General features: G+C 53.1%; 1 protein-coding gene across 1 annotated transcript in view; it reads left to right on the top strand.

The window, feature by feature from the left end:
* LOC144954072 (uncharacterized) overlaps positions 1 to 22,469 on the top strand; it is a 65,550-nt gene that overhangs the window by 35,623 nt on the left and 7,458 nt on the right. Inside the window, exons 11-14 of the mRNA XM_078884652.1 lie at positions 2,377 to 2,554; positions 6,772 to 6,819; positions 15,381 to 15,472; positions 17,437 to 17,552. Coding sequence (XP_078740778.1) covers positions 2,377 to 2,554; positions 6,772 to 6,819; positions 15,381 to 15,472; positions 17,437 to 17,552 — 434 coding nt within the window. The remainder of the gene's footprint in view (positions 1 to 2,376; positions 2,555 to 6,771; positions 6,820 to 15,380; positions 15,473 to 17,436; positions 17,553 to 22,469) is intronic.

Below are 22,469 nucleotides of genomic sequence, written 5' to 3'. Positions count from 1 at the left end.
TAGCACACTAACTAGCACACTAACTAGTACACTAACTAGCACACTAACTAGTACACTAGCACACTAACTAGCACACTAACTAGCACACTAACTAGCACACTAACTAGTACACTAACTAGCACACTAACTAGTACACTAACTAGTACACTAACTAGCACACTAACTAGTACACTAACTAGCACACTAACTAGCACACTAACTAGTACACTAACTAGCACACTAACTAGTACACTAACTAGCACACTAACTAGTACACTAACTAGCACACTAACTAGTACACTAACTACACCACTAACTAGCACACTAACTAGCACACTAACTAGCACACTAACTAGCACACTAGCACACTAACTAGTACACTAACTAGCACACTAACTAGCACACTAACTAGTACACTAACTAGCACACTAACTAGTACACTAACTACACCACTAACTAGCACACTAACTAGCACACTAACTAGCACACTAACTAGCACACTAACTAGCACACTAGCACACTAACTAGTACACTAACTAGCACACTAACTAGCACACTAACTAGTACACTAACTAGCACACTAACTAGTACACTAACTAGCACACTAACTAGCACACTAGCACACTAACTAGTACACTAACTAGCACACTAACTAGTACACTAACTAGCACACTAACTAGTACACTAACTAGCACACTAACTAGTACACTAACTAGCACACTAACTAGTACACTAACTAGCACACTAACTAGCACACTAACTAGTACACTAACTAGTACACTAACTAGTACACTAACTAGCACACTAACTAGTACACTAACTAGCACACTAACTAGCACACTAACTAGCACACTAACTAGCACACTAACTAGTACACTAACTAGCACACTAACTAGCACACTAACTAGTACACTAACTAGCACACTAACTAGTACACTAACTAGCACACTAACTAGCACACTAACTAGCACACTAACTAGTACACTAACTAGCACACTAACTAGTACACTAACTAGCACACTAACTACACCACTAACTAGCACACTAACTAGCACACTAACTAGCACACTAACTAGTACACTAACTAGCACACTAACTACACCACTAACTAGCACACTAGCACACTAACTAGCACACTAACTAGCACACTAACTAGCACACTAACTAGTACACTAACTAGCACACTAACTAGCACACTAACTAGTACATTAGTACACTAACTAATACACTAACTAGCACACTAACTAGTACACTAACTAGCACACTAACTACCACTATCACTACTAACTCTGTGTCTCTGTGTGTCTCTGTGTCTCTCCGTGTCTCTGTGTCTGTGTCTCTGTGTCTCTGTGTGTCTGTGTGTGTCTCTGTGTGTCTCTCTGTGTCTCTGTGTGTCTGTGTGTGTCTCTGTGGGTCTCTTTGTGTCTCTGTCTCTGTGGGTCTCTCTGTGTCTCTGTCTCTGTGTGTCTCTGTGTGTCTCTGTGTCTCTGTCTCTGTGTGTCTCTGTGTGTCTGTGTGTGTCTCTGTGTGTCTCTCTGTGTGTCTCTGTGTGTCTCTCTGTGTCTCTGTGTGTCTGTGTGTGTCTCTGTGTGTCTCTGTGTGTCTCTGTGTCTCTGTGTGTCTCTGTGTGTATCTGTGTGTCTCTGTGTGTCTCTCTGTGTGTCTGTGTGTCTCTCTGTGTGTCTCTGTGTGTCTCTGTGTGTCTCTGTGTGTCTCTGTGTGTCTCTGTGAGTCTCTGTGTGTCTTTATCTGTGTCTCTCTGTCTCTCTCTGTCTCACCGTGTCTCACCGTGTCTCTGTTTCTCTCTCTGTGTGTCTCACCGTGTCTCACCGTGTCTCACCGTGTCTCTCCGTGTCTCACCGTGTCTCACCGTGTCTCACCGTGTCTCTCCGTGTGTCTCACCGTGTCTCCGTGTCTCACCGTGTCTCACCGTGTCTCACCGTGTCTCACCGTGTGTCTCCCCGTGTCTCCGTGTCTCTCTGTGTGTCTCACCGTGTCTCACCGTGTCTCACCGTGTCTCTGTGTCTCTCTGTGTGTCTCACCGTGTGTCTCTCCCCGTGTCTCCGTGTGTCTCCGTGTGTGTCTCTCCGTGTCTCTCTGTGTGTCTCTCCGTGTGTCTCACCGTGTCTCCGTGTGTCTCCGTGTGTGTCTCACCGTGTCTCTCCGTCTCACCGTGTCTCACCGTGTCTCCGTGTCTCTCTGTGTGTCTCACCGTGTGTCTCCCCGTGTCTCTCCGTGTCTCACCGTGTCTCTCTGTGTGTCTCACCGTGTGTCTCTCCCCGTGTCTCTCCGTGTCTCCGTGTCTCTCTGTGTCTCTCACCGTGTCTCACCGTGTCTCACCGTGTCTCACCGTGTCTCACCGTGTCTCACCGTGTGTCTCACCGTGTCTCCGTGTAGAAGTCGCGATGGCCCCATTTTGGTGAGAACCGCGAGTCGGTGGGGGAGCTCTGGCTGGGGCTGCTGCGATTCTACACAGAGGAGTTCGACTTCCAAGACAGAGTGATCTCCGTGAGACAACGGGAGACACTCAGCTCCTTCGAGAAGCAGTGGACATCAAAATACATCTCTATAGAGGGTGAGACAGAGACACAGAGACACACAGAGACACACAGAGACACACAGAGACACACAGAGACACACAGAGACACACAGAGACACACAGAGACACAGAGACAGAGTGATCTCCGTGAGACAACGGGAGACACTCAGCTCCTTCGAGAAGCAGTGGACATCAAAATACATCTCCATCGAGGGTGAGACAGAGACACAGAGACACACAGAGACACACAGAGACACACAGAGACACACAGAGACACACAGAGACACACAGAGACACACAGAGACACAGAGACAGAGTGATCTCCGTGAGACAACGGGAGACACTCAGCTCCTTCGAGAAGCAGTGGACATCAAAATACATCTCCATCGAGGGTGAGACAGAGACACAGAGACACACAGAGACACACAGAGACACACAGAGACACACAGAGACACACAGAGACACACAGAGACACACAGAGACACAGAGACAGAGTGATCTCCGTGAGACAACGGGAGACACTCAGCTCCTTCGAGAAGCAGTGGACATCAAAATACATCTCTATAGAGGGTGAGGGAGACACACAGAGACACACAGAGACACACAGAGACACACAGAGACACACAGAGACACACAGAGACACACAGAGACAGAGTGATCTCCGTGAGACAACGGGAGACACTCAGCTCCTTCGAGAAGCAGTGGACATCAAAATACATCTCCATCGAGGGTGAGACAGAGACACAGAGACACACAGAGACACACAGAGACACACAGAGACACACAGAGACACACAGAGACACACAGAGACAGAGTGATCTCCGTGAGACAACGGGAGACACTCAGCTCCTTCGAGAAGCAGTGGACATCCAAATACATCTCTATAGAGGGTGCGGGAGAGACACAGAGACACACAGAGACACACAGAGACACACAGAGACACACAGAGACACACAGAGACACACAGAGACACAGAGACAGAGTGATCTCCGTGAGACAACGGGAGACACTCAGCTCCTTCGAGAAGCAGTGGACATCCAAATACATCTCTATAGAGGGTGCGGGAGAGACACAGAGACACACAGAGACACACAGAGACACACAGAGACACACAGAGACACACAGAGACACACAGAGACACAGAGACAGAGTGATCTCCGTGAGACAACGGGAGACACTCAGCTCCTTCGAGAAGCAGTGGACATCAAAATACATCTCTATAGAGGGTGAGGGAGACACACAGAGACACACAGAGACACACAGAGACACACAGAGACACACAGAGACACACAGAGACACACAGAGACACACAGAGACACACAGAGACAGAGTGATCTCTGTGAGACAACGGGAGACACTCAGCTCCTTCGAGAAGCAGTGGACATCAAAATACATCTCTATAGAGGGTGCGGGAGACACACAGAGACACACAGAGACACACAGAGACACACAGAGACACACAGAGACACAGAGACAGAGTGATCTCCGTGAGACAACGGGAGACACTCAGCTCCTTCGAGAAGCAGTGGACATCCAAATACATCTCTATAGAGGGTGAGGGAGACACACAGAGACACACAGAGACACAGAGACACACAGAGACACACAGAGACAGAGTGATCTCCGTGAGACAACGGGAGACACTCAGCTCCTTCGAGAAGCAGTGGACATCCAAATACATCTCTATAGAGGGTGAGGGAGACACACAGAGACACACAGAGACACAGAGACACACAGAGACACACAGAGACAGAGTGATCTCCGTGAGACAACGGGAGACACTCAGCTCCTTCGAGAAGCAGTGGACATCAAAATACATCTCTATAGAGGGTGCGGGAGACACACAGAGACACACAGAGACACAGAGACACACAGAGACACACAGAGACAGAGTGATCTCTGTGAGACAACGGGAGACACTCAGCTCCTTCGAGAAGCAGTGGACATCAAAATACATCTCTATAGAGGGTGAGACAGAGACAGAGAGACACACAGAGACACAGAGACACAGAGACACACAGAGACACACAGAGACACACAGAGACACACAGAGACACAGAGACAGAGTGATCTCTGTGAGACAACGGGAGACACTCAGCTCCTTCGAGAAGCAGTGGACATCAAAATACATCTCTATAGAGGGTGAGACAGAGACAGAGAGACACACAGAGACACAGAGACACAGAGACACACAGAGACACAGAGACACACAGAGATACAGAGACAGAGTGATCTCCGTGAGACAACGGGAGACACTCAGCTCCTTCGAGAAGCAGTGGACATCAAAATACATCTCTATAGAGGGTGAGACAGAGACACAGAGACACACAGAGACACACAGAGACACAGAGACACACAGAGACACACAGAGACACACAGAGACACAGAGACAGAGTGATCTCCGTGAGACAACGGGAGACACTCAGCTCCTTCGAGAAGCAGTGGACATCAAAATACATCTCTATAGAGGGTGCGGGAGAGACACACAGAGACACACAGAGACACACAGAGACACACAGAGACACACAGAGACACAGAGACAGAGTGATCTCCGTGAGACAACGGGAGACACTCAGCTCCTTCGAGAAGCAGTGGACATCAAAATACATCTCTATAGAGGGTGAGACAGAGACACAGAGACACACAGAGACACACAGAGACACACAGAGACAGAGTGATCTCCGTGAGACAACGGGAGACACTCAGCTCCTTCGAGAAGCAGTGGACATCAAAATACATCTTTATAGAGGGTGAGACAGAGACACAGAGACACACAGAGACACACAGAGAGACACAGAGACACACAGAGACACAGAGACACACAGAGACACACAGAGACACACAGAGACACACAGAGACACACAGAGACACACAGAGACACACAGACACACAGAGACACACAGAGACCCACAGAGACACACAGAGAGACACAGAGACACACAGAGACACACAGAGACACACAGAGACACACAGAGACCCACAGAGACACACAGAGACACACAGAGACACACAGAGACACACAGAGACACACAGAGACCCACAGAGACACACAGAGACACACAGAGACCCACAGAGACACACAGAGACACACAGAGACACACAGAGACACAGAGACACACAGAGAGACACAGAGACACACAGAGACACACAGAGACACACAGAGACACACAGAGACACACAGACACACACAGACACACAGAGACACACAGACACACAGAGACACACAGATACACACAGAGACACACAGAGACACACAGAGACACACAGAGACACACAGAGACACACAGAGACACACAGAGACACACACAGAGACACACACAGACACACACAGACACACAGAGACACACAGAGACACACAGACACACAGAGACACACAGAGACACACAGAGACCCACAGAGACACACAGAGACACACAGAGAGACACACAGAGACACACAGAGACACACAGAGACACAGAGACACACAGAGACACACAGAGACACACAGAGAGACACACACAGAGACACACACAGAGACACACAGAGAGACACAGAGACACACACAGACACACAGAGACACACAGAGACACACAGAGAGACACACAGAGACACACAGAGACACACAGAGACACACAGAGACACACAGAGACACACAGAGACACACACAGACACACAGAGAGACACACAGAGACCCACAGAGACACAGAGAGAGACAGTGTGTAGTGTACAGTTTAGTGTAGTGTATAGTGTAGTGTACAGTGTAGTGTGTAGTGTACAGTGTAGTGTACAGTGTAGTGTGTAGTGTACAGTGTAGTGTGTTGTGTAGTGTACAGTGTGGTGTACAGTGTGGTGTACAGTGTGGTGTGCAGTGTATTGTGTGGTGTACAGTGTGGTGTACAGTGTGGTGTACAGTGTGGTCTACAGTGTGGTGTACAGTGTGGTGTGCGGTGTGGTGTACAGTGTGGTGTGCGGTGTGGTGTACAGTGTGGTGTACAGTGTGGTGTGTAGTGTATTGTGTGGTGTACAGTGTGGTGTACAGTGTAGTGTACAGTGTGGTGTACAGTGTGGTGTACAGTGTGGTGTGCAGTGTGGTGTACAGTGTGGTGTGCGGTGTGGTGTACAGTGTGGTGTGCAGTGTGGTGTACAGTGTGGTGTGTAGTGTATTGTGTGGTGTACAGTGTGGTGTACAGTGTAGTGTACAGTGTGGTGTACAGTGTGGTGTACAGTGTGGTGTACAGTGTGGTGTACAGTGTAACTGTGTTCTTCCTCCTCAGATCCGTTCGATCTGAACCACAATCTGGGAGCCGGAGTGTCGAGAAAAAGTAAAACTCCTCACCACTCACCCACCACTCACCCACCACTCACCCACCACTCACCCACCACTCACCCACCACTCACCCACCACTCACCCACCACTCACTCACTTAGTCACTCACTCACTCACTCAGTCACTCAGTCACTCACTTAGTCACTCACTCACTTAGTCACTCACTCACTTAGTCACTCACTCAGTCACTCACCCACCACTCACTTAGTCACTCACCCACCACTCACCCACCACTCACCCACCACTCACCCACCACTCACCCACCACTCACTTAGTCACTCACCCACCACTCACTCACCACTCACCCACCACTCACTCACCACTCACTCACCACTCACCCACCACTCACCCACCACTCACTCACTCACTCACCCACCACTCACCCACCACTCACCCACCACTCACTCACCACTCACCCACCACTCACTCACCACTCACCCACCACTCACCCACCACTCACTCACTCACTCACTCACCCACCACTCACCCACCACTCACTCACTCACTCACCCACCACTCACTCACTCACTCACTCACCCACCACTCACCCACCACTCACCCACCACTCACTCACTCACTCACCCACCACTCACCCACCACTCACCCACCACTCACTCACTCACTCACCCACCACTCACCCACCACTCACTCACCACTCACTTAGTCACTCACTCACTCACTCACTCACCCACCACTCACCCACCACTCACCCACCACTCACCCACCACTCACCCACCACTCACCCACCACTCACTCACTCACTCACCCACCACTCACTCACTCACTCACCCACCACTCACCCACCACTCACCCACCACTCACCCACCACTCACCCACCACTCACCCACCACTCACCCACCACTCACCCACCACTCACCCACCACTCACCCACCACTCACCCACCACTCACTCACTCACTCACCCACCACTCACTCACTCACTCACCCACCACTCACCCACCACTCACCCACCACTCACCCACCACTCACCCACCACTCACCCACCACTCACCCACCACTCACTCACCACTCACTTAGTCACTCACTCACTCACTCACCCACCACTCACCCACCACTCACTTAGTCACTCACTCACCCACCACTCACCCACCACTCACCCACTCACACCACTCACTCACTCACTCACTCACCACACCACTCACCCACCACTCACCCACTCAGTCACTCACTCACTCACTCACTCACCCACCACTCACCCACCACTCACCCACCACTCACTCACTCACTCACTCACTCACTTAGTCACTCACTCACTCACTCACCCACCACTCACTTAGTCACTCACTCACCCACCACTCACCCACCACTCACCCACTCACCCACCACTCACTCACTCACTCACTCACCCACCACTCACCCACCACTCACCCACCACTCACCCACTCAGTCACTCACTCACTCACTCACTCACCCACCACTCACCCACCACTCACCCACCACTCACCCACCACTCACTTAGTCACTCACTCACTCACTCACCCACCACTCACCCACCACTCACCCACCACTCACCCACCACTCACCCACCACTCACTCACTCACCCACCACTCACCCACCACTCACCCACTCAGTCACTCACTCACTCACTCACTCACTCACTCACCCACCACTCACCCACCACTCACCCACCACTCACTCACTCACTCACTCACTCACCCACCACTCACTCACTCACTCACTCACCCACCACTCACCCACCACTCACCCACCACTCACTCACCACTCACTTAGTCACTCACTCACTCACCCACCACTCACCCACCACTCACTCACTCACTCACTCACCCACCACTCACCCACCACTCACCCACCACTCACCCACTCAGTCACTCACTCACTCACTCACTCACTCACTCACCCACCACTCACCCACCACTCACCCACTCAGTCACTCACTCACTTAGTCACTCAGTCAGACACTCAGTCACTCACTCAGTCACTCAGTCAGACACTCACCCACTCACTCACTCACTCACTCAGTCACCCACTTAGTCACTCACTCACTCAGTCACTCAGTCACTCAGTCACTCACTCACTCAGTCACTCACTTAGTCACTCACTCACTCAGTCACTCACTCACTTAGTCACTCACTCACTCACTCACTCACTCAGTCACTCACTCACTTAGTCACTCACTCACTCAGTCACTCAGTCACTCAGTCACTCAGTCACTCACTCACCACTCACTCACTTAGTCACTCACCCACCACTCACCCACTCAGTCAGTCACTCACTCAGTCACCCACTTAGTCACTCACTCACTCAGTCACTCAGTCACTCAGTCACTCACTCACTCACTCACTCAGTCACTCACTCACTCAGTCACTCACTCACTTAGTCACTCACTCAGTCACTCACTCACTCAGTCACTCACTCACTTAGTCACTCACTCACTCAGTCACTCACTCACTCAGTCACTCACTCACTCACTCACTTAGTCACTCACTCAGTCACTCACTCACTCAGTCACTCACTCACTTAGTCACTCACTCAGTCACTCACTCACTCAGTCACTCACTCACTCACTCAGTCACTCAGTCACTCACTCACTCAGTCACTCACTCACTTAGTCACTCACTCACTCAGTCACTCAGTCACTCAGTCACTCACTCACTCAGTCACTCACTCACTCACTCACTCACTTAGTCACTCACTCACTCAGTCACTCACTCACTCAGTCACTCACTCACTCAGTCACTCACTCACTTAGTCACTCACTCAGTCACTCACTCACTCAGTCACTCACTCACTCAGTCACTCAGTCACTCACTCACTCAGTCACTCACTCACTTAGTCACTCACTCACTCAGTCACTCAGTCACTCACTCACTCACTCAGTCACTCAGTCACTCACTCACTCACTCAGTCACTCACTCACTTAGTCACTCACTCACTTAGTCACTCACTCACTTAGTCACTCACTCACTTAGTCACTCAGTCACTCAGTCACTCAGTCACCACTCACTCACCACTCACTCACCACTCACCCACCACTCACCCACCACTCACTCAGTCACTCACTCACTCAGTCACTTAGTCACTCACTCACTCAGTCACTCAGTCACTCAGTCACTCACTCAGTCACTCACTTAGTCACTCACTCACTCAGTCACTCACTCACTCACTCACTCACTTAGTCACTCACTCACTCAGTCACTCAGTCACTCAGTCACTCACTCACCACTCACTCACCACTCACCCACCACTCACCCACCACTCACTCACCACTCACTCACTTAGTCACTCACTCACTCAGTCACTCATTCACTCAGTCACTCACTCACTTAGTCACTCACTCAGTCACTCACTCACTCAGTCACTCACTCACTTAGTCACTCACTCACTCAGTCACTCACTCACTCAGTCACTCACTCACTCACTCACTCACTTAGTCACTCACTCACTCAGTCACTCACTCACTCAGTCACTCACTCACTTAGTCACTCACTCAGTCACTCACTCACTCAGTCACTCACTCACTCACTCAGTCACTCAGTCACTCACTCACTCAGTCACTCACTCACTTAGTCACTCACTCACTCAGTCACTCAGTCACTCAGTCACTCACTCACTCAGTCACTCACTCACTCACTCACTCACTCACTTAGTCACTCACTCACTCAGTCACTCACTCACTCAGTCACTCACTCACTTAGTCACTCACTCAGTCACTCACTCACTCAGTCACTCACTCACTCAGTCACTCAGTCACTCACTCACTCAGTCACTCACTCACTTAGTCACTCACTCACTCAGTCACTCAGTCACTCACTCACTCACTCAGTCACTCAGTCACTCACTCACTCACTCAGTCACTCACTCACTTAGTCACTCACTCACTTAGTCACTCACTCACTTAGTCACTCACTCACTTAGTCACTCAGTCACTCAGTCACTCAGTCACCACTCACTCACCACTCACTCACCACTCACCCACCACTCACCCACCACTCACTCAGTCACTCACTCACTCAGTCACTTAGTCACTCACTCACTCAGTCACTCAGTCACTCAGTCACTCACTCAGTCACTCACTTAGTCACTCACTCACTCAGTCACTCACTCACTCACTCACTCACTTAGTCACTCACTCACTCAGTCACTCAGTCACTCAGTCACTCACTCACCACTCACTCACCACTCACCCACCACTCACCCACCACTCACTCACCACTCACTCACTTAGTCACTCACTCACTCAGTCACTCAGTCACTCAGTCACTCACTCACTCACTCACTTAGTCACTCACTCACTCACTCAGTCACTCAGTCACTCACTCACTCAGTCACTCACTCACTCACTCAGTCACTCACTCACTCACTCACTTAGTCACTCACTCAGTCACTCACTCAGTCACTCACTCACTCAGTCACTCACTCACTCAGTCACTCACTCACTCACTCACTCACTCAGTCACTCACCCACTCACTCACCACTCACTCATCACTCACTCACCACTCACTCACTCAGTCACTCACTCACCACTCACTCACCACTCACTCACTAACCCACTCACTCACCCACTCACTCACTCAGACACTCACTCACTCACTCACTCACTCAGTCACTCACTCACTCACTCACCACTCACTCATCACTCACTCACCACTCACTCACTCAGTCACTCACTCACCACTCACTCACCACTCACTCACTCACCCACTCACTCACCCACTCACTCACTCAGACACTCACTCACTCACTCAGTCACTCAGTCACTCACTCAGCCACTCAGTTATTCACTCACCACTCACTCACTCACCCACTCACTCACTCAGTCACTCAGTCACTCACTCACTCACTCAGTCACTCAGTCACTCACTCACTCACTCAGTCACTCACTCACTTAGTCACTCACTCACTTAGTCACTCACTCACTTAGTCACTCACTCACTTAGTCACTCAGTCACTCAGTCACTCAGTCACCACTCACTCACCACTCACTCACCACTCACCCACCACTCACCCACCACTCACTCAGTCACTCACTCACTCAGTCACTTAGTCACTCACTCACTCAGTCACTCAGTCACTCAGTCACTCACTCAGTCACTCACTTAGTCACTCACTCACTCAGTCACTCACTCACTCACTCACTCACTTAGTCACTCACTCACTCAGTCACTCAGTCACTCACTCACCACTCACTCACCACTCACCCACCACTCACCCACCACTCACTCACCACTCACTCACTTAGTCACTCACTCACTCAGTCACTCAGTCACTCACTCACTCACTTAGTCACTCACTCACTCACTCAGTCACTCAGTCACTCAGTCACTCACTCAGTCACTCACTTAGTCACTCACTCACTCAGTCACTCAGTCACTCACTCACTCACTCACTTAGTCACTCACTCACTCAGTCACTCAGTCACTCAGTCACTCACTCACCACTCACTCACCACTCACCCACCACTCACCCACCACTCACTCACCACTCACTCACTTAGTCACTCACTCACTCAGTCACTCAGTCACTCAGTCACTCACTCACTCACTCACTTAGTCACTCACTCACTCACTCAGTCACTCAGTCACTCAGTCACTCACTCAGTCACTCACTCACTCAGTCACTCACTCACTCACTCAGTCACTCACTCACTCACTCACTTAGTCACTCACTCAGTCACTCACTCAGTCACTCACTCACTCAGTCACTCACTCACTCAGTCACTCACTCACTCAGACACTCACTCACTCACTCACTTAGTCACTCACTCACTCAGTCACTCACTCACTCACTCAGTCACTCACTCAGTCAGTCACCCACTCACTCACTTAGTCACTCACCACTCACCCACCACTCACTCACTCACTCAGTCACTCACTCACTTAGTCACTCACTCACTCAGTCACTCACTTAGTCACTCACTCACCCACCACTCACTCACTCAGTCACTCACTCACTCAGTCACTCACCCACTCACTCACCACTCACTCATCACTCACTCACCACTCACTCACTCAGTCACTCACTCACCACTCACTCACCCACTCACTCACTCATCCACTCACTCACCCACTCACTCACTCAGACACTCACTCACTCACCACTCACTCAGTTATTCACTCACCACTCACTCACTCACCCACTCACCCACTCACTCACTCACTCAGACACTCACTCACCACTCACTCACTCAGCCACTCACTCACTCAGACACTCACTCACTCACCACTCACTCAGCTACTCACTCATTCACTCACTCACTCACTCAGGCACTCACTCACTCACTCACCACTCACTCACTCAGCCACTCACTCACTCACCCACTCACTCACTCAGGCACTCACTCACTCACTCAGGCACTCACTCACTCACCCACTCACTCACCCACTCACTCACCACTCATTCACTCAGCCACTCACTCACTCACTCAGCCACTCACTCACTCACCCACTCACTCACTCACTCAGTCACTCACTCACTCAGACACTCACTCACTCACTTAGGCACTCACTCACTCACCCACCACTCACTCAGTCACTCACTCACTCAGTCACTTAGTCACTCACTCACTCAGTCACTCAGTCACTCACTCAGTCACTCACTTAGTCACTCACTCACTCAGTCACTCACTCACTCACTCACTCATTTAGTCACTCACTCACTCAGTCACTCAGTCACTCACTCACCACTCACTCACCACTCACCCACCACTCACCCACCACTCACTCACCACTCACTCACTTAGTCACTCACTCACTCAGTCACTCAGTCACTCACTCACTCACTTAGTCACTCACTCACTCACTCAGTCACTCAGTCACTCAGTCACTCACTCAGTCACTCACTTAGTCACTCACTCACTCAGTCACTCAGTCACTCACTCACTCACTCACTTAGTCACTCACTCACTCAGTCACTCAGTCACTCAGTCACTCACTCACCACTCACTCACCACTCACCCACCACTCACCCACCACTCACTCACCACTCACTCACTTAGTCACTCACTCACTCAGTCACTCAGTCACTCAGTCACTCACTCACTCACTCACTTAGTCACTCACTCACTCACTCAGTCACTCAGTCACTCAGTCACTCACTCAGTCACTCACTCACTCAGTCACTCACTCACTCACTCAGTCACTCACTCACTCACTCACTTAGTCACTCACTCAGTCACTCACTCAGTCACTCACTCACTCAGTCACTCACTCACTCAGTCACTCACTCACTCAGACACTCACTCACTCACTCACTTAGTCACTCACTCACTCAGTCACTCACTCACTCACTCAGTCACTCACTCAGTCAGTCACCCACTCACTCACTTAGTCACTCACCACTCACCCACCACTCACTCACTCACTCAGTCACTCACTCACTTAGTCACTCACTCACTCAGTCACTCACTTAGTCACTCACTCACCCACCACTCACTCACTCAGTCACTCACTCACTCAGTCACTCACCCACTCACTCACCACTCACTCATCACTCACTCACCACTCACTCACTCAGTCACTCACTCACCACTCACTCACCCACTCACTCACTCATCCACTCACTCACCCACTCACTCACTCAGACACTCACTCACTCACCACTCACTCAGTTATTCACTCACCACTCACTCACTCACCCACTCACCCACTCACTCACTCACTCAAACACTCACTCACCACTCACTCACTCAGCCACTCACTCACTCAGACACTCACTCACTCACCACTCACTCAGCTACTCACTCATTCACTCACTCACTCACTCAGGCACTCACTCACTCACCACTCACTCAGCTACTCACTCATTCACTCACTCACTCACTCAGCTACTCACTCATTCACTCACTCACTCACTCAGCCACTCACTCACTCACCCACTCACTCACTCAGGCACTCACTCACTCACTCAGGCACTCACTCACTCACTCACCCACTCACTCACCCACTCACTCACCACTCATTCACTCAGCCACTCACTCACTCACTCAGCCACTCACTCACTCACCCACTCACTCACTCACTCAGTCACTCAGCCACTCACTCACTCACTCAGCCACTCACTCACTCACCCACTCACTCACTCACTCAGTCACTCACTCACTCAGACACTCACTCACTCACTTAGGCACTCACTCACTCACCCACTGCGTGTGTGTGTCACTGTGTGTCACTGTGTGTGTGTGTCACTGTGTGTGTGTGTGTCACTGTGTGTGTGTCACTGTGTGTGTGTCACTGTGTGTGTGTGTGTGTCACTGTGTGTGTGTGTGTCACTGTGTGTGTGTCACTGTGTGTGTGTCACTGTGTGTGTGTGTGTCACTGTGTGTCACTGTGTGTCACTGTGTGTGTCACTGTGTGTGTCACTGTGTGTCACTGTGTGTGTCACTGTGTGTGTCACTGTGTGCCACTGTGTGTGTGTCACTGTGTGTGTGTCACTGTGTGTGTGTGTGTGTCACTGTGTGTGTGTGTGTCACTGTGTGTGTGTCACTGTGTGTGTGTCACTGTGTGTGTGTGTCACTGTGTGTGTCACTGTGTGTGTCACTGTGTGTGTCACTGTGTGTGTCACTGTGTGTGTCACAGTGACTAACTATATCCGCAAGGCGCTGGTGAATGGTCGCCGCGTATTTGGGACTCCGATAGCCGCACCTCCTCACCCCTACCGCTCGTTCATGGTGAGTGACACACACACTGACACACACAGTGACACACACACACACAGTGACACACACAGTGACACACACACAGACACACACACAGTGACACACACAGAGACACACACAGTGACACACACACAGTGACACACACACAGTGACACACACACAGACACACACACAGTGACACACACACACACAGTGACACACACACACACAGTGACACACACACACACACACAGTGACACACACACACACAGTGACACACACACACACAGTGACACACACACACACAGTGACACACACACACACAGTGACACACACACACACAGTGACACACACACACAGTGACACACACACACAGTGACACACACAGTGACACACACAGTGACACACACAGTGACACACACACAGTGACACACACAGTGACACACACAGTGACACACACAGTGACACACACACAGACACACACACAGACACACACACAGTGACACACACAGTGACACACACAGTGACACACACACAGTGACACACACACACAGTGACACACACAGTGACACACAGTGACACACACACAGTAACACACACACAGTGACACACACAGTGACACACACACAGTGACACACACAGTGACACACACAGTGACACACACACAGTGACACACACAGTGACACACACACAGTGACACACACACAGTGACACACACACAGTAACACACACACACAGTGACACACACACACACACAGTGACACACACACACACACAGTGACACACACACAGACACACACACACACAGTGACACACAGTGACACACACAGTGACACACACACAGACACACACACACACAGTGACACACACAGTGACACACACACAGATACACACAGTGACACACACAGTGACACACACACACACACAGTGACACACACAGTGACACACACACAGACACACACACACACACAGTGACACACACAGTGACACACACACAGATACACACAGTGACACACACACACACAGTGACACACACAGTGACACACACACAGATACACACAGTGACACACACACACAGTGACACACACAGTGACACACACACAGACACACACACACACAGTGACACACACAGTGACACACACAGTGACACACACACAGACACACACAGTGACACACACACACACAGTGACACACACAGTGACACACACAGTGACACACACACAGTGACACACACACAGTGACACACACACAGTGACACACACACAGTGACACACACACAGTGACACACACACACACAGTGACACACACACACACAGTGACACACACACACACAGTGACACACACACACACAGTGACACACACACACACAGTGACACACACACAGTGACACACAGTGACACACACACAGTGACACACACACAGTGACACACAGTGACACACACACAGTGACACACACACAGTGACACACACACAGTTACACACACACACACACAGTGACACACACACACACAGTGACACACACACACACAGTGACACACACACACACAGTGACACACACACACACAGTGACACACACACACACAGTGACACACACACACACATACACACACACAGTGACACACACACACACATACACACACAGATAGACACACACACAGTGAGACACACACACAGTGACACACAGTGACACACACACAGTGACACACACAGTGACACACAGTGACACACACACACACACAGATACACACACAGTGACACACACGTACACTCTCTCTCTGTGTCTCTCTCTCTGTGTCTCTCTGTGTGTGTCTCTCTCTCTGTGTCTCTCTCTCTGTGTCTCACTGTGTGTGTCTCTCTCTCTGTGTCTCACTGTGTGTGTCTCTCTCTGTCTCTCTCTGTGTCTCACTGTGTGTGTCTCTCTCTCTGTGTCTCACTGTGTGTGTCTCTCTCTGTCTCTCTCTGTGTCTCACTGTGTGTCTCTGTCTCTCTGCGTGTAGGAATATCTCTTGTCTGCCGAGCTGCTGACTGATGGCGAGGTGGCTCCCAACGACCGCTGCTGCCGAATCTGCGGCAAGATCGGCCACTTCATGAAGGATTGCCCCAAGAAACGCAGGTCGCAACTCGCGCGCAACTCGCGCGCAACTCGCACGCAACTCGCGCGCAACTCGCACACAACTCGCGCGCAACTCTCGCGCAACTCGCGCGCAACTCGCACGCAACTCTCGCGCAACTCGCGCGCAACTCTCGCGCAACTCGCGCGCAACTCTCGCGCAACTCGCGCGCAACTCGCACGCAACTCTCGCGCAACTCGCGCGCAACTCTCGCGCAACTCGCGCGCAACTCGCACGCAACTCTCGCGCAACTCGCGCGCAACTCTCGCGCAACTCGCGCGCAACTCTCGCGCAACTCGCGCGCAACTCGCACGCAACTCTCGCGCAACTCGCGCGCAACTCTCGCGCAACTCGCGCGCAACTCGCGCGCAACTCGCGCGCAACTCGCGCGCAACTCGCGCGCAACTCTCGCGCAACTCGCGCGCAACTCGCGCGCAACTCGCGCGCAACTCGCGCGCAACTCGCGCGCAACTCGCGCGCAACTCGCGCGCAACTCTCGCGCAACTCGCGCGCAACTCGCACGCAACTCTCGCGCAACTCGCGCGCAACTCTCGCGCAACTCGCGCGCAACTCTCGCGCAACTCGCGCGCAACTCGCACGCAACTCTCGCGCAACTCGCGCGCAACTCTCGCGCAACTCGCGCGCAACTCGCGCGCAACTCGCGCGCAACTCGCGCGCAACTCGCGCGCAACTCTCGCGCAACTCGCGCGCAACTCGCGCGCAACTCGCGCGCAACTCGCGCGCAACTCGCGCGCAACTCGCGCGCAACTCGCGCGCAACTCGCTCGCAACTCGCTGGCAACTCGCTCGCAACTCTCACGCAACTCGCTTGCAACTCTCACGCAACTCGCTTGCAACTCTCACGCAACTCGCTTACAACTCTCACGCAACTCGCTTGCAACTCTCGCGCAACTCGCTGGCAACTCGCTCGCAACTCTCACGCAACTCTCACGCAACTCGCGCAACTCTCACGCAACTCACACGCAACTCGCTGGCAACTCGCTCGCAACTCGCTGGCAACTCGCTGGCAACTCTCACGCAACTCGCTTGCAACTCTCACGCAACTCGCGCGCAACTCTCACGCAACTCGCTTGCAACTCTCACGCAACTCGCGCAACTCTCACGCAACTCACACGCAACTCGCACGCAACTCGCTCGCAACTCGCTGGCAACTCGCTGGCAACTCTCACGCAACTCTCGCGCAACTCGCACGCAACTCGCACGCAACTCGCACGCAACTCGCACGCAACTCACACGCAACTCGCTTGCAACTCGCTTGCAACTCGCTTGCAACTCGCTGGCAACTCGCTGGCAACTCGCTTGCAACTCTCACGCAACTCTCACGCAACTCGCGCAACTCTCACGCAACTCACACGCAACTCGCACGCAACTCGCTCGCAACTCGCTGGCAACTCGCTCGCAACTCTCACGCAACTCGCTTGCAACTCTCACGCAACTCGCTTGCAACTCTCACGCAACTCGCTTGCAACTCTCACGCAACTCGCTTGCAACTCTCACGCAACTCGCTTGCAACTCTCGCGCAACTCGCGCAACTCCCACGCAACTCACACGCAACTCTCACGCAACTCGCTGGCAACTCGCTCGCAACTCTCACGCAACTCGCTCGCAACTCTCGCACAACTCTCGCGCAACTCGCGCAACTCTCACGCAACTCTCACGCAACTCACACGCAACTCTCACGCAACTCGCTCGCAACTCTCACGCAACTCTCACGCAACTCGCTTGCAACTCTCACGCAACTCTCACGCAACTCCTCGTGTCTCTCTCCCCGTGTCTCTCCCCGTGTCTCTCTCCCCGTGTCTCTCTCCTCGTGTCTCTCTCTCCCCGTGTCTCTCACGTGTCTCTCTCTCTCCGTGTCTCTCTCCCCGTGTCTCTCTCTCCCCGTGTCTCTCTCCCCGTGTCTCTCTCCCCGTGTCTCTCTCCCCGTGTCTCTCTCCCCGTGTCTCTCTCCCCGTGTCTCTCTCTCCCCGTGTCTCTCTCCCCGTGTCTCTCTCCCGTGTCTCTCTCCCCGTGTCTCTCTCTCCCCGTGTCTCTCTCCCCGTGTCTCTCACCGTGTCTCTCTCTCCCCGTGTCTCTCTCCCCGTGTCTCTCACCGTGTCTCTCTCTCCCCGTGTCTCTCTCCCCGTGTCTCTCTCCCGTGTCTCTCTCCCCGTGTCTCTCTCTCCCCGTGTCTCTCTCACCGTGTCTCTCACCGTGTCTCTCTCTCTCCGTGTCTCTCTCCCCGTGTCTCTCTCCCCATGTCTCTCTCTCCCCGTGTCTCTCTCCCCGTGTCTCTCACCGTGTCTCTCTCTCACCGTGTCTCTCTCTCTCCGTGTCTCTCTCCCCGTGTCTCTCTCCCCGTGTCTCTCTCACCGTGTCTCTCACCGTGTCTCTCTCTCTCCGTGTCTCTCTCCCCGTGTCTCTCTCTCCCCGTGTCTCTCTCCCCGTGTCTCTCACCGTGTCTCTCTCCCCGTGTCTCTCTTTCCCCGTGTCTCTCTCCCCGTGTCTCTCTCCCCGTGTTTCTCTCCCCGTGTCTCTCTCTCCCCGTGTCTCTCTCTCCCCGTGTCTCTCTCTCCCCGTGTCTCTCTCCCGTGTCTCTCTCCCCGTGTCTCTCTCTCCCCGTGTCTCTCTCCCCGTGTCTCTCTCCCCGTGTCTCTCTCCCCGTGTCTCTCTCCCCGTGTCTCTCTCCCCGTGTCTCTCTCTCCGTGTCTCTCTCTCTCTCACCGTGTCTCTCTCCCCGTGTCTCTCTCTCTCTCACCGTGTCTCTCTCTCCGTGTCTCTCTCCCCGTGTCTCTCTCTCCCCGTGTCTCTCCCCCCGTGTCTCTCTCCCCGTGTCTCTCTCACCGTGTCTCTCTCTCCCCGTGTCTCTCTCACCGTGTCTCTCTCTCCCCGTGTCTCTCTCTCCCCGTGTCTCTCTCTCTCTCTCACCGTGTCTCTCTCCCCGTGTCTCTCTCTCTCTCCCCGTGTCTCTCTCTCCCCGTGTCTCTCTCTCCCCGTGTCTATCTCTCTCACCGTGTCTCTCTCCCCGTGTCTCTCTCTCTCACCGTGTCTCTCTCCTCGTGTCTCTCTCCCCGTGTCTCTCTCTCTCTCACCGTGTCTCTCTCCTCGTGTCTCTCTCTCCCCGTGTCTCTCTCCCCGTGTCTCTCTCCCCCCGTGTCTCTCTCTCCCCGTGTCTCTCTCCCCGTGTCTCTCTCCCCGTGTCTCTCTCCCCGTGTCTCTCTCCCCGTGTCTCTCTCTCCCCGTGTCTCTCTCTCCCCGTGTCTCTCCCCCCGTGTCTCTCTCACCGTGTCTCTCTCACCGTGTCTCTCTCTCCCCGTGTCTCTCTCCCCGTGTCTCTCTCTCTCTCTCACCGTGTCTCTCTCCCCGTGTCTCTCTCCCCGTGTCTCTCTCCCCGTGTCTCTCTCACCGTGTCTCTCTCTCCCCGTGTCTCTCTCACCGTGTCTCTCTCTCCCCGTGTCTCTCTCTCCCCGTGTCTCTCTCTCCCCGTGTCTCTCTCTCTCTCTCACCGTGTCTCTCTCCCCGTGTCTCTCTCTCTCTCACCGTGTCTCTCTCCTCGTGTCTCTCTCCCCGTGTCTCTCTCTCTCTTACCGTGTCTCTCTCCTCGTGTCTCTCTCTCCTCGTGTCTCTCTCCCCGTGTCTCTCTCCCCGTGTCTCTCTCCCCGTGTCTCTCTCCCCGTGTCTCTCTCCCCGTGTCTCTCTCCCCGTGTCTCTCTCTCCCCGTGTCTCTCTCACCGTGTCTCTCTCTCCCCGTGTCTCTCTCCCCGTGTCTTTCTCTCTCTCACCGTGTCTCTCTCCTCGTGTCTCTCTCTCCCCGTGTCTCTCTCACCGTGTCTCTCTCACCGTGTCTCTCTCCCCGTGTCTCTCTCTCCCCGTGTCTCTCTCACCGTGTCTCTCTCCCCGTGTCTCTCTCCCCGTGTCTCTCTCCCCGTGTCTCTCTCCCCGTGTTTCTCTCCCCGTGTCTCTCTCCCCGTGTCTCTCTCTCCCCGTGTATCTCTCCCCGTGTCTCTCTCCCCCCGTGTCTCTCTCTCCCCGTGTCTCTCTCCCCGTGTCTCTCTCTCCCCGTGTCTCTCTCACCGTGTCTCTCTCCCCGTGTCTCTCTCCCCGTGTCTCTCCCCCCGTGTCTCTCCCCCCGTGTCTCTCTCCCCGTGTCTCTCTCCCCGTGTCTCTCTCCCCGTGTCTCTCTCTCCCCGTGTCTTTCTCCCCGTGTCTCTCTCACCGTGTCTCTCTCCCCGTGTCTCTCCCCCCGTGTCTCTCCCCGTGTCTCTCTCCCCGTGTCTCTCTCTCTCCCCGTGTCTCTCTCCCCGTGTCTCTCTCCCCGTGTCTCTCTCCCCGTGTCTCTCTCCCCGTGTCTCTCTTCCCGTGTCTCTCTCCCCATGTCTCTCACCGTGTCTCTCTCCCCGTGTCTCTCCCCCGTGTCTCTCTCACCGTGTCTCTCTCTCCCCGTGTCTCTCTCCCCGTGTCTCTCCCCCCGTGTCTCTCCCCCCGTGTCTCTCTCCCCGTGTCTCTCTCCCCGTGTCTCTCTCACCGTGTCTCTCCCTGTGTCTCTCTCCCCGTGTCTCTCTCTCTCTCTCTCTCACCGTGGCTCTCTCCCCGTGTCTCTCTCTCTCTCTCTCTCCCCGTGTCTCTCCCCGTGTCTCTCTCACCGTGTCTCTCTCCCCGTGTCTCTCTCACCGTGTCTCTCCCTGTGTCTCTCTCCCCGTGTCTCTCCCCCCGTGTCTCTCTCCCCGTGTCTCTCTCTCTCTCTCTCTCCCCGTGTCTCTCCCCGTGTCTCTCTCACCGTGTCTCTCTCCCCGTGTCTCTCTCACCGTGTCTCTCCCTGTGTCTCTCTCCCCGTGTCTCTCCCCGTGTCTCTCTCCCCGTGTCTCTCTCTCTCTCTCTCTCCCCGTGTCTCTCCCCGTGTCTCTCTCCCCGTGTCTCTCC

The sequence above is a fragment of the Lampetra fluviatilis genome, unplaced genomic scaffold, assembly GCF_964198595.1.
Source record: "Lampetra fluviatilis unplaced genomic scaffold, kcLamFluv1.1 SCAFFOLD_201, whole genome shotgun sequence".
NCBI classification, from domain to species: Eukaryota; Metazoa; Chordata; class Hyperoartia; order Petromyzontiformes; family Petromyzontidae; genus Lampetra; species Lampetra fluviatilis.
Note: the sequence above shows the minus strand (reverse complement) of the source record. Positions and strands in the feature narration are given on the sequence as shown.